Source organism: Tachypleus tridentatus, chromosome 8, assembly GCF_004210375.1.
Source record: "Tachypleus tridentatus isolate NWPU-2018 chromosome 8, ASM421037v1, whole genome shotgun sequence".
Classification (NCBI taxonomy): Eukaryota; Metazoa; Arthropoda; class Merostomata; order Xiphosura; family Limulidae; genus Tachypleus; species Tachypleus tridentatus.
This window is the reverse complement of record NC_134832.1, coordinates 24,337,209-24,354,850: the sequence shown is the minus strand read 5'-3', so window position 1 is coordinate 24,354,850 and position 17,642 is coordinate 24,337,209. Positions and strand designations below refer to the sequence as shown.

At 31.2% G+C, this 17,642-nt stretch overlaps 1 protein-coding gene across 2 annotated transcripts in view; it reads right to left on the bottom strand.

Moving 5' to 3' along the window:
• LOC143258685 (uncharacterized) overlaps nt 1-17,642 on the bottom strand; it is an 81,763-nt gene that overhangs the window by 27,192 nt on the left and 36,929 nt on the right. For both annotated transcript variants that reach the window (XM_076518099.1, XM_076518100.1), the window contains exons 4-8: nt 13,849-14,040; nt 12,904-12,982; nt 11,625-11,761; nt 10,390-10,493; nt 5,530-5,694 (exon numbers count right to left, since the gene is read on the bottom strand). In XM_076518099.1, the coding sequence (XP_076374214.1) occupies nt 5,530-5,694; nt 10,390-10,493; nt 11,625-11,761; nt 12,904-12,982; nt 13,849-14,040 (677 nt within the window). The remainder of the gene's footprint in view (nt 1-5,529; nt 5,695-10,389; nt 10,494-11,624; nt 11,762-12,903; nt 12,983-13,848; nt 14,041-17,642) is intronic.

The window sequence follows — 17,642 nt, the reverse complement described above, 5'->3', positions numbered from 1 at the left end:
GAGATAAATACATTTTTACAACCCACAATAAATATATACCCTAACCACATATCCTCAGCTTTCATGTCAGTTTTCAAAACCATATGCTTTTATTTGTCTAATATAACAATAACTTAAACATCTGCACTAAAAGAGACAAAACACTTCATTCTTAGAGGAAGCAGGAAAAAAAATATATGGAGAACAGGTGGAAATGTATGCAGATATCTATCAGAAGTGTAGTTTCTTAAACCAAACCTGACCTTCCCACACAATAACTAGATTTCCATGTTAAATTCGTGGAGGGGCCTAAGCAAAACTAAAAATAGTTGAATTCCTTTCAGAATGGACCCAAAGGGAAATTTCACAAAGCATAATGTCCAATGGCAGGAGCTTTATTACGGCACACCTGTGGGAGACAACATCTTGTCTCAACCATGATATATTTTTTTTGTCTTGAATGCAAAAAGGGAAGAGGTAAGTAAGCTAAAAGTGTTACAGGAATAAGCAGAATGAAAAACGTTGCCAAATTTTCTGAAGATACACATACTATATTAAAAGTTAGTAATATCAAAACTAAAACAATTTTGAACAAGTACAAATTGATCATGCAGTTAGCAAATTTCACTGAGCACGTGTGGAAAGAATTAAACACTTTTCTGCACAAATTATTGTGTCACATTCAAAATTTAAACTCCTTTATTACCACTGTGTGGAGCAATGTGTTTATTATGATTAAAAGTTTTATGTTAACTACCTTTTAAGTCCTTTACTTCAAATCAAACCTTTATAAAGCTACTTAAAACTTCAGATGTATTGTTATGTGACCAACAAGCTATGAAAATTTTCTACTTTGGAACTCTCTATTTTCAATAATACAATGGTAGTTGTGTAGATGTACATCTAGACTATATGAAAGAGCTCATTTTACATTATTATCTAATAATGGTTATTATGAAAGTAGTGTGCAACTATGGTCACAAAATACATGCAACAAACTGTAGTATTGTTGGCTGTTTGACTGACCATATCACTTGGTTGTTTCTTACAAAAATATATTAGTTAGAGATGCAGTTTAAACTGTATTTAATTATTACTTTTATATTTTAGTTAATTATATAGTAGTAATGTCTTAAAATGCATAATTGAAAGATTTAAACTTTTTTTAATACATAACACACTTTATGTCAGTTCTCAAGGCACTTGCAGAAAATAATTTTGCTTAAGGCTAATGCATCTCTACTAAAGATACTATAATTATGTTCCAAAAGCAACATTGACTTATGTTTAGATGGGAAAAAAAAAGATAAAGGACAAGAAAGGAAAATAAAACATTGGACATTAACTATAAGAGGAAAAGACATGAAATTATAAATGTAGCCAAAGCAATATATTTAAAAATATTCTATAAAAAATTTTAATTTTAATAATTTCATTTCATGTTGACAATAATAGCTAAAGTTAGTGATGTGGTAGGTAAAATAAAAAATAAGATATTTACCAAAACACCTTAATATTAATTTGGAAAATTCTAAGGAAACTACAAGATAAAGAAATGTATTCTATACTTAAAATGAAAAATTACCTGACCCTCAAACTATTTTAACAGTTTAAGTGCAAATAGTTACAGTAGATAAATAATATTTTTACTAGAAAGGCATAATTAAAATGATGTCATTCTTTATGTACAAAATACTTATAAACTTCAACAAAATTTTGAGATTTTGTGAGGAGCTCTCAGAGTTACTGTATGTTATTTGCATATATGTCCTGCTCTAGTTGAAGAGAGATGAAATGCAACAGTAGGGGAAAGGGTTAAAGCATTCAAGTCCCAATGGGATACTCCAGATAAGCAGACAGATCACCAACCTTTCTTATCAAAAAGGTCCACTACAAACACAAAAACAGTCCCTCTCAGTACTTCTCTGAGCATGATAGCAAAATTAACGATCAAAATGTAAAATAAAAAAAAATTGTTAGCGATTAGAAAAAAATTAAAAGTCATAACAGACACTGGTCACCATATAGCAACACATCAATGTATATATTTATTATTTTGATTAAATACAATGGGCTAACTTTTCTTTTCATACTTGGAGAGTTGTTTTAATTTGAAGTTTATTCAAGGTACCTGATGTGTTCTTTTTTCTACAATATATATATTTTTTAAATTAACAGATTTTAGCCACTGGCTTGTCCAGATGAGAAACTAGTGTAGTTGTAGATAGGAAAGGGAATGAAACAAACAAATTATTGTATTTAATTCTTTAGTACAGAACATGGGTGGAATAGTCTGTGGTGCAAAAAGAGAGAAAAGAATTAGGTTATGTTATTCAAGGTCAGGAGGAAAGGAAATAATTGGGAAGGTAAGTGGGATAGTTAAGGGTGCTAGCACTGATGCAATCTCTGTATTGCACATATAAGATGTAGTGAAAGGCTAGAGAAGTACAAGCCACTGATAAAAGCATTCAAAGAAAAGAGCTATAATAGCTTAATTCTACCAGGAATACTGCAAAGACTTAATTGTTGGATGAAATTATACTTAGGTCATTACAGTTGAATATAAGACTCATGTTAATTTCTCCCGCTATGGGCCTGATTGCATCGACTATCCTCAAAACCATTTTGTGCTTGTCATAATTTTCATGCTATAACTTTTAATATCATAGGTATATCTTCACAAAATTTTGTAGATTTTGAATTAACAAAAAATTATAAAGTATTAAAACCACAGAATTCCATTTTAATTTACCATGCTTAGTAGCTAGGCTGTATTTGGGTCTAAGAAAATGCAATATATTTAGCTCCAAATTCTCTTACCTTTCTGCTTCAATTTTACCATGAAAAAAAAAAAAAATCCCTCAAACACTTTGCAGAAGCTGAGAAAACCACATGGGGGACATTCTGAGCTTTTAATTAGTTTTACATACAAAATAGTTGCACAGATGTAGGTGTACATAAGCAAGTATTTACAGAAATGGAAAAAGTGAGCTGGACCAGTTTGGTTGATTTGCTAAACATAATATCTAGGTTGTAATGATCTGATATTTGAGTTTCTAATTTGAAATAAATGCTAGACTTTGTATTTGAACATCACAAACATGTTACTTGGATCATAGTTGCATTCAACATATCATGTGGCACACAAAAATCAAGTTATGAATTTTTATTTAATATTCACTTTCAGAATAAGAAGTTAACTAATGTATAGTACTAAAATTTGAATTATAATCTTCAATTTGGTACCATACTTATTGACACACATTCATGAGAGTTGACCAATAAAATATTGAATGAAATTCTACAAATCTGATGACATGCCTATTTATCCTTGAACATAGAAAGATCCATTGAAATAGTGTTAATATGTAAAGATAAAAACATTGGTTGGTTGAATTTTTGATATAATTTAATGAGAAACTTGTGCTTTGTAAAACTGATTGTTTACATTTCAACAGACTAGATGTTGATTTGTTTGCTAGGGTTATTAATTCAACTGTAAAAGCAGCTTTAAACAAGGACTAGACAGTGGTGAGAATTAGAATAATGAAGAAAAAATAAGATGTGGAAAAAATATAAGGTAGAAATGAAGCAGTTTTAATAGCAACCAAATTATTACTGTAGCACTGGAAGTATAAGAAACAAAACAGAAGACGAAAGCAGTAGTGGGGGACAGGAGATTTTGTTGCAATATTCAATCAACAACCTCCTTCAACCAAAACCTTTGGGTAAATATTATCTAGCCCAGGAAGTTTATCATTCTTTAAACTTCCAAATGTTTTCATAACAACCTCAGAATTAACCCTTCAACAATGACATATTTTTCAACTCCTTTCTAGTCATGTCACTTAGTTATATTGAATACTTAAACTACCTTACTATCAACATATTTTAATGAAATTATTATAATTCAAGTATATTATAGTCCAAAATTTTATTTCAAAAGAGATATTGGAAGCAATAGTATTTTTCAGGTTTGTATCACATTATATACAAGGTATAAATAATGTCAAAATTTGGTGAAGCATAGCTTGAAATATAAGGCAATAGTCAAGTTCATGAAAGTCTAGATGAAAATGTCGCTTACTTGTCCTTTTGACACATATGGTTCAAAGCATTTTGCTGTACTGCAATTGAAACAAGAAAAATTTTGTCAACCCCTGACAGGAGCCACACCCACCTATTATAGTCTAATTATAGTTTTATAATAGTTTTAAAAATTACACGAACGTTCAACACTGGCATGTTTTTATTCATTAAAAGCTCATTTTGCACTATAATCTAATAACAGTTATTTTGAAATTGGTGCCAAGTTGTCATTCTTGGATAGATGTAACTACTTGTACTATTATTAGCTGCTTCATTCATGATAGTATTTAGCTGTTTCTTATTTAAATATCTTAGAATTAAAGAGATAGTCAAAATGTATTCAGGTTTTACTTTCATATTTTAAATACACATTATTTGTTTCAAAATTCACATTTGAAAGGTTTAATTTTCATAAAATAATCCAAACTTTTCCTCCTCCTGCAAAACTTTATTACTATGCATGTATAAAAAGATTTTGCACAAGGCTGTGCTATCTTTGCCATTCATACCATTCTGTTGCTTACAGGTCCACTTTGATGTGTTAATATAAATCATCAAGAGTAACGCACAGGAAAGTAAAATAAAACATTTTAAAATAAAATAAAATTAAAATAAAATAAATTACAAATGAAAAGGTAAAGACAAAACTATTCATATGACTCAAAGAAAATGTTTTAAGATTATTCAATAAATTATTAAAAGGTTTGTATATATTTCTATTTCTTTAGTTTAAGCAACCATTGCACTGTATGATGATGATAATAGCTAAAGTAACATGGTAGACAAATTGGAAAATAAAATATAAAAAATTACCATTTAGGGGGTTCTGGATATTACGCAAATGAAATGTGAAAAGATAATGAAATATTTGTGTACTCAAAATGAAAATCACCCTGCATACAAACTATTCAGAGGATGAGTGCAATTAATTAAATTGAACAATGAATTTTTATCAGAAATAACAGAAAAAAAAATTAAATGCATTATTTTTCTAAAAGCTCTTGTCAAGGTTTAAACAGTTTAAACACTTTCAAACTTAATATACAAGTCTTATATTTAACTTACTTTTATTAAAAGTTTCAATTACAGATTATTTGATTAAAACATTTTGAACTGTATTTTTACATCACAATTTTCTAACCAAAATATGAATTTCAAAAAATTTTGTTTTTGCATGATTGGCAAGCTGCCAAATGTAAATTGATGTTTAAAACTCTCGTTTCCAAGATTCTTTAATGGATCACTGGTATTTTGGTAATTTTGTTTTACAAATACACAAATGAATTTGTTTTAAATGCAACAAATTCTAACTTCACTTATCAAACACAGGAAAGTATAGTAACTTCATAATCATTAGGAAATAATTATATGACATGAGAATTTTTTCTAAAATATTTGTTTACAAATGTTTAAAAACCATGCATAAGCATCTACAGATCATATAAATAGTACTCAACTCACCATGATTGGTTTACCCTGAAAAGTGCGGACCTCCTCCCTAAGATAGCGATACGCCTTTTGTACATCTTCATCAGAATCAAATGTTACATACCAGCTATCATTGTGGACAAACTCGCACTTTGCAAACTTAGGACACTCTGTGCCACTAAATAAAGCCTCAATATCCTGTGAATGCATAACACACAGCATAAGGATTAATTCAAAAAATAAAAAAATAAAGTTTGAAATTAAGATTCTCATAATATAATAGATACATTAAACAATCTACATTTATTCATAATAAATCTACTGCAATAATATTAGGAAAATAAGAAATTAGTTTCAGTATAACCTAAATGCTGCTTCTTTTATAGCATGACAGACTTGCAATATTCATCTTTATTTTTACAACAGTTATTTGTAATAATCATTTTAACAACTGATTTGAAATAAATTATGATATTCTAGACTTAATATCTATCCTTACAAATTAAATAAATTCATTAAAGTGTAGATCTTTATTATTCTAAATACTTTTTTTTGTAGCATTCCAAAAATTTAAATTTGTTTTCTTCTTATAAATAATGTTGGAGTATTATAAATCAGTGACTTTTAAAAAGGGTGTTTTTTCCAAGAAATCACAAGTTTTTTTTATCAAACTTTTTTGAGAATTTTAATGGTTAAAGAAAAACAGGTATAATTTTATGTAGTACTGATTAACTGAGTCAAAGTACATTTGTTTATTATAAGAGCTAACCCTGAGAAATAAACAAAACAAATAGATTTGGCAAAACGAAAAGTGTGAAAGTGTACTGTTCATGTACTTCTATCTAAAACTGTGGCCTCTCACACCTTTTGGTGAAAATTTGGAATTTTGATCTTGATTGTAGTGTTTCTTAAATATACAAGCAAAATTATTTTCCTACATTGAAAATGTATTACTGATTGATATTTACATCTCATATAATTGGTTTTCTTGATTATCACTGCCCACATATATGTGCAGTTTTTGCTCATCACTAGCCTTGATACTTTCACTTACCTCCACATATTCTGACATGGTACTGCTGTGCTGTAGCATGTAAATAACTATGTAACAACCCTCCTGTTGCAGCTGACTTCCTTTATGTTGTAGAACCCAATCTACATGTTGAGATTAGGCACCAAAGAAGTATCAAATAAAGATTGGGTTCTACAGCACAGAGGAAGAAAGGTAGGAAGTGTAAGAGAAGAATAATAGCTACAAGAAATACCATTGTCAGCATATGAAAATTATAATTTTCAATACAATACCTTATATCCTCTCACATAACAGCTAGAATCTGATGTAGAAGAAAGACTAGTGCAAAATTACCAAGAAGAGCACCCTCCAAAGAGCATATGAAGAGAACCCATGGAATGTGACACCTCAAAGAAGAGGTCACAGAGGAAACATACATGGGAGACTGCACCACATCTGAACCAACTACATTTCTAACGCAAAATGAATTAATATATCACCAAATAGGCAGATAATTGAGCATATGTAATAATCACACAGGCAACCTAGACACGTTGGATTGTAATTGGTGGATTAATTCCAGTCCAACAGTTGTGGTACTGGGAATGGGTTGTCCAGGACACAACAGGAGGACAGTTCAAGCCCAAGTACTCAAGCCCAAGAGTAAGAAGGGAAAGGAGACTTCTGTTCTGAGAACCCAAGCCGAAACATAAGTGCAGACCTAGTACACAACCAACACCAGTAACCTGGAAATCCAACATCTCTGGCAATAGTGTGGAGGTGAAATTCAATGTGGAAAGTCAACTCCAGTTAGAAATGATGCAGCATTGGGAACATATCATCCAGTCCACACTAAAAGGAGAATCCCAGCTCAACCATATGTTTACAAAGTCCACCTCCAACCAGCACATACAGAAACTGACATACATGTATCAGTAGAAACAAGATGCATATGCTGGCTTCAAATGGTTAAAAACCACTCAACGTCTGAAATTATTCATCAGGTCCATGGTAGAAGGAGAGTAGATTCCATCTACAGTGGCAGAACACCACTACCCTACTCTCAACTGAGTAGAACTGAGCCCACACAGGCAGAAACCTCCATTATTCACCACCCCAGCTGCTAAAAACACATAAGTGGCAAAGACTCACATACTCCAATTGAAGGTGGAAGGGAAGAGTTTTGAGAAGTCCAGAGGACTAACACTGAAGAAAGTGCAATGGATGACCACAGAAGTTTATTTTTAGAAGCAGCCCAAACCTTAATCTAGTCAGGGATAAGCAACCATTTCTTCCCTACTTTACTCGTGCTAGTACATGAGTGTACGGTCTAGAATGGGAATACTTATGATGCAATACACCGTAAGGATGAACCTAAAAACAGTACTGTGGAACACTCCATCTCAACAGTAATGACTGAGAATTATGAATACATACATGAATACATTAAGGAGGGGGAAGACATACATGGGCAAAATATCCTAAAAACCAAGGAGTTAAGTGTGAAGGGAAAGGTCTGGTGAAAACAGATGCACCAACATGGTGAAAAAGAGGGAAAAGGTATATCCACTGAAAATCCCTCAAGGGAATGATGGATAGCTTTAAGAGAGGAAGCAATGGAGAGTTATGAGGATAAAACAAAGGCAGGAGAATTGAGCTTGTGAAAAAGTAACTGATGTCTCAGAGTCCACACTATAAACAGGGATTAATGAATCCAACTGCTGAAAGTCAAGGAAAAGATCTGTAGAGCAGTGATAAGCCAACCCATGAGACTTAGAGGCATCCTGATCCACAAACATAACTGATCAACATGGACCCAAATATCAGAAGATTGGAAAAAAAACAAACCAAATTGTTGAAAGGGAGTTGTGTAAATGGAAAAAGAGTTACAAGACACAGCAGAAAAATACAAAACATAATATTCCTGTGTCACCAAGTTCAGAAAAGTAGATAAATGTTGGGGCATATCAACAGGTGTTGTCAAGACTGCATAGAAAAGGGACAAAAAAACAAAAGACTGTCCAAATCTTCATTATCCTGTCCAGCATCCTTAAGGCAGGGGAAAACTGGTTTAAGGTTCAGAAGAATCCTAAGACTGCATGAAAGATTCCAACTTCTGATGGATGAAGATCAAAACCTTTTCAGCCAATAACAATAAACCACAAGCCACAGTGACATAGATAGCAGTTGTAGTAGCATTAACTCATGAATTCCTCACAATAAAACAAGTGGATTACACACTGCAAGTGAACCTCCTTGATTGCAAAACTATGGTTTGGAAAAGAAAAATTCACAAAAGAAATTTAATTTATAATGAATTGCAAAAAATTGAAATACAAATTAGATTTAAAAATATTGCAAAAATGAGACGAAGAGTGGCAAGAGATGCAACCAAATGATTGAGTGCTAAATCAAGAAATGAAGAATAGGTTCTACAGCATACAGGGTGTCAGCTGCACTAGTGTGTGTTGTACTGCTATTGGTGGAGGGTTGTTGCATGCTACAGTACAACAGTATAATGGCAAAGCATGTGGAAGTATGAAGGCAAGTGGTGAATGAAAATTGAGCATATAGAGGGTGATAACAATAAAAAAAAAAAGCTAATATACGAGTGAAAGTAAGGTGTCATATTGGAAAATATTTATTTCAAGTAACAACTGACAGCTTCATGTAATAATTAACCCTTTCATTACAGGCTCAGTATATTTACACAAATTCATCTACATATTTATAGACATTATGTATTTGCATTATAACTTTTGATACAGCATGTGTATCTTCACAAAATTTAGTAAACTTTTAGTAAAGATTACAAGTATATTATAAACAAAAAAATCACATTTTTAATGAAATATTTTATTACAGATTTGTTTGTGAAAATAGTCTTTTTTGTTACTAATCTGAGTGCAAAGTGATTTCAGGTTGTGAAAAAAAAACTACTCTTTGCCCCCAAAATCTCAAATATTATTTGTGTAATCTCAAGAACCTCCTAAATATGTTTAAAATGTTTGTTTTCAGTAAGATTTTAAGTCATAAGTAGCTACACTGATGGAATTCCACTATAATTTATTAAGCTTAGTAACTAAGATATATTTAAGTTTTAAAAAATATGAAACTTTGAGCAGACTAAAGACACAACCTACATCATTAATGTCTTGGATCAAAAGGATACGGTAGCCTTTACAAAGATTAAACCACTAAGGGGGACATTCTAAGCTGTTGATTGGTTATTCACATATCATACACTGCAGTAAGAGTATATGAGGGACCATTTCACAAAATTGAAAAAGTTGAATGGGGCCACCATGTTTGATTCAGTACATAAGACACATGTCAACAAAATAAAAAGATGAGGTTATTATTTTATATTCTAGCTTGTCAATATTAGTAATTTGAGTTTCTAATTTGTACAAAATTATGAACTTAATATTTTGACATCACAAACATCTAATTTTAAACAATGTTGCATTAAATGTACCACGTTACTCACTAAAATCTATATTTAGATTGTTCTTTTACTACTTATTTTTAAATTAAGAAATTAACTAATATATATAATATTAAAGTTTGAATTATAATTACAAATTGATAAATTCATGAAACAGTAGTTCAATAAAATTTCGAATGCAAGTCAAGTAATGCGATGACATGGCCTTTGACCTGTAACCCATAGTGAATGGGTTAGTTACGTACATTAATGTATAACAAATTCATAATTATTTTAAAATTTCTATATTTTTAATAAGCATATATGCATGAGCTTATGAAATAAAATTAAGTAGTCCGAAGGTAGTTTTAAGCATTCCAAATTCTGAACAATTTTTTAAGAGTTATGTGGATCAAGTAAAGATAGCCTTAAATCATTTTATCACATGCATTACCTTAATTGCAGTATTTTCAGGTATTTCACGAAGAATCAAAACACAGCATTTGTAATTTGGACGAACCTTCTCACCAGCTTCATCAACTTCTACATTTGGTGATTCTAGTTTTCAAAATGTGAAACTTATTTATAGCTTGCTTTAATTATAGTAGTTTAATGAGTTTTTCATGAGGTCACAATAAAAAGTAATATTTTTCATAGCACTGTATTCTGCACTTAAACTTAAATGACTTTTTTTTTCAAAGTAAAGGTTTTAAGCTAATTCATTAACATATTGAATGATGACCATGCAAGATATTATAGAACTAAAGCTTTGTACATATCTAACAATGCTTTACTTCATTATAAGATAAAAAGCTTCATAATAATTAAAAATCAAATATATCTCCCACATCTTTTAATCACGAGTGTATAACAAAAACTGATTTAGAAGTTTTTCTTTGAATTACAATCTCATAGGTTCAAACCAATTTCACTTTCGCATGTCACAGCTGAATGAGTGAATTTATATTTTATGTCCAAGCTCTTGAGAGAATTGAACTCACCTAACCAAAACTCCATCAATAAACACTAACTTGGAACTACCTTCACAATATACATGTAAAGTAGATATTAAGTAGAACAAGGAATATTATTTGTTGTCAAAGAATTCAAGGAGTAATACTTCTTATTTGGTGTGCTTTTATGTGAGCAAGTCTATGAGACAAGAAACAACAGTCTTCTACATAAAGGTAACAAATGTTGATCATCCAGTGTGAAAAGGTATCTAGAAATATTTAACTCTAAACAAAACAGTTTATGTAGGATTCTAATGGATCACTCTAATACAATGTAATAAAAAAAATTACTTATGCTGAGAAAAAACAAAAAAACAATGTGCTAACATAAAAATACTAAAGCCAATATATTTTAGAAAAGTAAAAAAAATAATGTTTTCACTGAAATAACTCTTAAGACATTTAAATCAGGAAACATCTGATATGAACAAGAAAATTAGACAATAAAAAGTATAATTACTTTATGAATTATTTCTTAATGTTCATTTAATAAATTACAGATAATATTCTCTTATATAACTTTAGATTGATTAATAATCTACATCTTTAAAAGATTTATCATAATTTTAAAAATTTTGTAAAAGTTAGTTTCAGTTGTTTTGCAAACAGGTTTTAAGAAAGGTGTAATAAACAAAAGTCTTATTATTATAAATAGATACTCTTATAAAGAACCCACCTCTCAACACATCCACAATAAGTTTCAAGTCCTTTGTGAGACGCCTCACTTGATTAAAGTTAGCAACAGTTATGATTGGGACATACTGATCGCTATCCATTTGTGACACGAGAAAAGTATCATGAGCCAGGTTTTCTCTGTAATGCAATTGAATGATATGTTGATACAAACACACACACACACACACATATATATATATATATATATATATATATATACACACACACACATCCATTAATGGAAAGCGAGAGAGATAAAAGAAATCACCCACTGACATTACTTTGAACTAAACAATCCTTTCATAAAACAGCCTGAAGAAATAGGAAAACTGTTAAAAACATAATAGCAAACCATACTTGATTTTCATTAAATTCCCAAAAACTTATTTACATTTAAAGATAAAAACCAAATAAATGTAAATTAAAACTTGAAATAATCACTACTTAAAAGAAAAATATAAATCAAGATGTCTATGCAGTTTAACTATAAAGAATAATAAAGCCTGCCAACTATGCAAGTTCAAAACCATATTTCTCTTACAGCATTCTTGTACTTGCTTGTGAAACCATTTATTAACTCTTTATAAACTGTACAGTTTTTGAATGTGTGCCTACAAAATATGTACATTAACATGAGTTTCAAAACATTTATCATTTGTTGTATAAACTAACAACCTCAGTAACAACAAACAGCTGCATTATAATACAAAACCCAAAGCTGTAATTATTAATCTGTTAACAACTTAGAAAACTCTCTCAAACTTCACTCTTTTCAGCAAAAATTAGACCTTAAATGTTCCCAAAAAAGATTACTTTAAACTAGACATGAAATAAGTGACAAAAATCAGTTTGAAAACATTACAGTAATAAAAAACTAGTAAATCTGGGCAAAAAGTTTAAAATTTTAACCAGTAATCATAATTCCTTCTTCAATATTGTACTTTTCTTTTATTTCAAAGTATACATAAACCAAAAAATTTTACATTCAGTAAAGGCTTCATTTTCTGAGAATTTTTTTTAAAATTATTTAATCAAACAATTTAATTGAACATATTTTAACTTCTGTTAACAATCTTTCCACATAGTCATCTTCTATGGTACAAATTCATGAATATAAAACATTAAATCCTGGTACAGGGACACTTGTTTTTCAGTGGTGAAGCAAATGTTAAGCAATAAAATTTCTTGTACAAATGACAGAATAAATCATAAAATTATATTCCTCAACAAGTGAAAATGGAAAATTTCTTTTTCCAAGAGTTGAGTACTATTCCACTTACCTTGAGAAATAATACTCCAACTGTCTCTGCAACATAGTCTTCAGCTCTTGTAAAGCTGGAGTTCCTTCTGTCTGAGAACCTAAAAAGAAAAAAAGTATCATCACTTCCTTTATCAAGAAAACAACATTTTTCTGTATGTAATTTTATTTAATTTTTACAATTTTAAATGAAACTGATGTCCAAGTAGTTACCTTCTAAATACTGTAAGCCTTTCTTGTTAAGCCTTTTGGTCAGCTACCACAGAACTTTGATTCTGAATGTCCTTGATGAAATGCATATGTCATCTTACTCAAAGTTATCCATTCTTCCACTTTCCATATGACTTACTTCACAAATGCCAGAGCTACACGTTCAGTTTTCCTGCCATATTTCATATTTCACTTTTTTGCAACTGCACAGTTATAACACATTAAGTTGTGGTTGTGGGAAGGTGTGTGGTAATACATTTCAGAGTTAAATACCTGCCAGAAATTTATTTTATTCCTAAGTTACGTGTACTTGCCTCTGTAATACTGTACGCCAAAATACCCACAATGAAAAGAGTTAAAGAATCTATGAGCAAAACAAATGAAGCATCAAAGTTTACAGCATCAATGTCAATGATAAAATCCTGGCTTGTGAGAGGAAGGCTGAATTTGTGTAGTTTCCCTGGCACTTGTACAGTAAGTTACACGAAAGGTGGAAGAGTGTATAATTTTGACTGTGATCCATTGCATCAAGGCCTTTCAGCTTCAAAGGTTATGTGGTTGTTGGCAGAGAAAGAGATTAGGCTTATATTATTTAAGAGGTATATATACCTGATTTGAATATAAAATAAATACAGAATTATATCAAACAAGTCAATTTGGGAATACAATATAGAATAGTTTGGCCAAATCAAATTGATTACACACCTACTTAATTAACTTAATTTTATAATGTCTACCTACAGAAAGTACTTCTCACCAGAAAGTATGTATGGTGAATCAAATGTCTGATCCTGGTGAGAATGGTCCATTCTGCTAAAAGTGGTGGTACTGGCTACAGAAGTCGTGCAATTCATATTTTCGAAGTCGTTATGAATAAAAAAATTGTTTACATCATCTTTCTGGTTTACTTCAAATTCAGTATCCTGACTGACACTAAAATACTTTCTGTCTGTAACAAAACAGTAAGTATCAAATATCAGGAGTAGCTGTAAAGTTTACTGCGATGTTTTTATCACACAATTATTTCTACCACTCACAATTTATAAAACAGACCATGGTTGCTCTATTATAAAGAAAACACACAACATTACAGTTAATATATGTTTTCCTCAAATGTACATGTGTTTTTAAAATCTTACAAAAGTTCACATTTCTATTCTTATTACTAAATATTTATTAAATGAAGATGCATCAATGACCAAACTTTATGAACATAAAGGCAAATAAAGTACATTTTTACCAGTAGTACAAGTCAAGTTAGATTTTATCCAATCCAAATACCTTTTAATCACCAATAGATATAGATGAATTGAAAAATTAATATAATTGATTAACTATGAGCAATGATGACTTTGATAAGTTTCTGTAAACTAAATGATAAGTCAAAACTGTGATCAGATTAATTAATCATAAGTGTTTCTAATAACCACTGTTTTTTTTACTCCAACAACAGATTAATCAAAATTAAAATTAAATTGACTATCAGAAACATAATCAGCTAATTGACATTAGTGTTTCAATTATTACCATTCTCAAATATTCCAATAATTGATTAATAAAAATTTTGATTAATTTCTAACTATAGTTATAACATTCTCTACCCATTAAATTATTTTAACATGGTATTAATCCTCCTATTTTCATTCAAATTCTTTGTTTTTAAATAATGTTGGAATTGCCTTTTTTCTCATATCAAATATTTCCTGTTAACAATAATGGTAATAATGTTTTTGTTTAAAACAATCATAATGCAATTACAAAATAATCAAACAGCCAACCAGTCAATTTATTTATGCACATTCTTTAAACAGAATAAACACAAAAATAATATTCAGTAAAACTTGAGTCATTAAAATATTTTGTACTCACCAACTTAAATCACCAAACAGTAAAACTAAATAAACTTATGTTATTGATGAATGTTAACATTTCTTAGATCAAAAATATATTTCCAATAATACTTACCTAATCTCAACAGCCAATGTTTTTTCCTTTGCTCATCTAGGCATTGGTCTGATTTTTTCCTCTGTCCAATCTTTTATATCCTACTTAATTACTCTTAGAAATATTTATCTGGTGATAGTCTCCACCTACATCAATGCACCCTCAATCCTGGTACTGTACATAAAGCACCTCATTCAGGTAATATTATCACTATGAGATCGATTCAATCCAAAGTCTCTACCACCAGCTCTGAGTAGAAAGTGTGAAAGGAGGTAAATATTATTTGAAATACATTTTCAATTTAAGAAAATGTTAACTTCTAAAGCATACTTACCTCCTCTTACACTCCAGCTAGAATCCCAGACTGATAAGGTGAATATGCCAGTGAGGGCATTATCATACAGACAATATCTGCATAGAACATGGTGGTGTTAATAAAATATTGGTATCCTAGTGGGTGAACCATACTACATCCAAACCAGGTACGCTCTTCACTCCAAACTTAATTCATGTACTATGAGCAGAATTTTACCTAATTTAACATCACTATTAGTTAGGCCCAAACCAGACAGTAGAGTCTGCTCAGGGTTGGTATTATAGGGCCATGGTCTGTATTTCAAATTGGTGGTTAGGGTAATTGGACTGCAATATATATAAATACACTCGTAAGTGCCACAGAGTGGTGCATTCTGAGCCACTGGAATCACGACAAGAATGTAAGTAACACCAATGTGGACAAACCTTCTTCTCAACCTTAAAAAGCCAGAAGACAATATCCCAGGTTCAGAATGACAAGATATGTATGCCATACTCAACCTGAAAAAACAGAACTCATCCAGTCTGGAATTATGAACACCAATCTTCACTCCAAACCAATCAGCAAACTAACCTTTTCTTGTCTCTGAGAGTATGTGGAAAAACTGTGATCAAATAAGGACCCAGGATGGAACCACTCATAGTTTAGAATTATGAGTTCATTAAATTTTTAAAGGTTAACTCACTCCAATTTATTTAATCCAATGATCAGTAAGGAAGGACATGATCCTCTTACACTTTACTTATGATAATGGCAGTCCAGAATAGTATAGTAATATTATTCTATTAACCTCTAGATTGTCTTATGGAATAGGTTATTTCTACAGACCATTGCAACCTAGATAAAGTATATTGAATTAACAATTTTTAGTATAGAACTGGTTTAACACAAGCACACCCAGTTAAGATAGCTACAGAAGGTATTTGAAAACCCTTAGATGAAGATATTGCCAGATCATTTAAATAATGTGATATAAATGTATTGGGAGGAGATCCACATATCAGTGTGCACAATGTCCTCTAGCAAGCAATTCACAAAGGCTGCTAAGGACATAAAAATGAGACAAATCTGATTAGACATGACTCCAGAAGTCTCTTTTGCTTTCAAAGAAAATCCAGAATAGGTAACGTGGATCAATGTCATACCCACCTCATCAATGTAACTTGAGATAAATCTTGGGAAAATGAATGATCCAAGTGAAAAAAAAATCATTGTCTAGCATCTCTAAAGGCATTACTATATGCAAAACAACCTTCAAGACTTTCACTGGACATAAATGATTGAAATCTGATCAGCCACAAACATGAGAAATAGTGATAAAATGAACTGGTGAAAAGGGAAAAAGAATTGATCTGAAGACAAAAATGGAATGATAAAGCAAACTATACACAATCAGCACAAACCACTACAATCTGCAACATCTATATGTCAGCAAAAGTGAAAAGTAAACCTTCAGGAAAAGGAGAAACATGGGACATGAGGCTAAGTTCTCAAACGGGTGTTGAGAAAGGGCATGTAATGCCACATTAATATTTAATAAACCAGTTAGGTAACTGCATTGGTCATTTCTGACAGAAGACCTAAAAGAACTTGAGGAAGCCAGAAAGGAAATTTTATAAAGAGTGACCGTGGAAGATACAAAACCCTTATTAAAAATAGCCCTGCCAAAAAAAAAAAAAAAAAGTTATAGTTCACACATCTGATCAAAGTGGGTTCAACCTCCTCTCAGTGGACCATTGCTTGAGTGTCTGGATAGCTGGATGTGCTCTGCCAGATCATGGCTGTCTCCACAGAGATGGCCAAGAAGAAAGTGAAGGAGGTGGACACTCCTGAAGATATCACAGATGCAGAAACTGGATGTACCTGTCAATCTGGTACTATCAACAGGAACCAACAATGGGATGGAACAAGTTATAGTCAGTACCCTGAGTAACATATAGAATGGAAGGAAGGCCCCAAGTTATAATTCTGTCCTGTCGTGATGAAAGTTTTCCATTGCCAAAGCCCGAGAGTGAGGTGCTGGTGACCAAATTGCCTGTGGTTGGATGTTCCAGCGAGTGTCCAACCCACCAATCATTAGTGTTTCAAAATGAGAACCAAACCAACAAAAAACCTTGTGATGCAGCATCTATTCTTTTTGGGTTAAGACAACTGATCTGGTACTGTACTTATCACCTGTAGAACATGGCATGCTAATAGGAAGATATGATAAGAGTGGTCCTGAGAAAGGAGATTCTAGGTTTGAAAACAGTCTTTACCAAGTGCCCACTTGATGAATGGTACAAAACAGC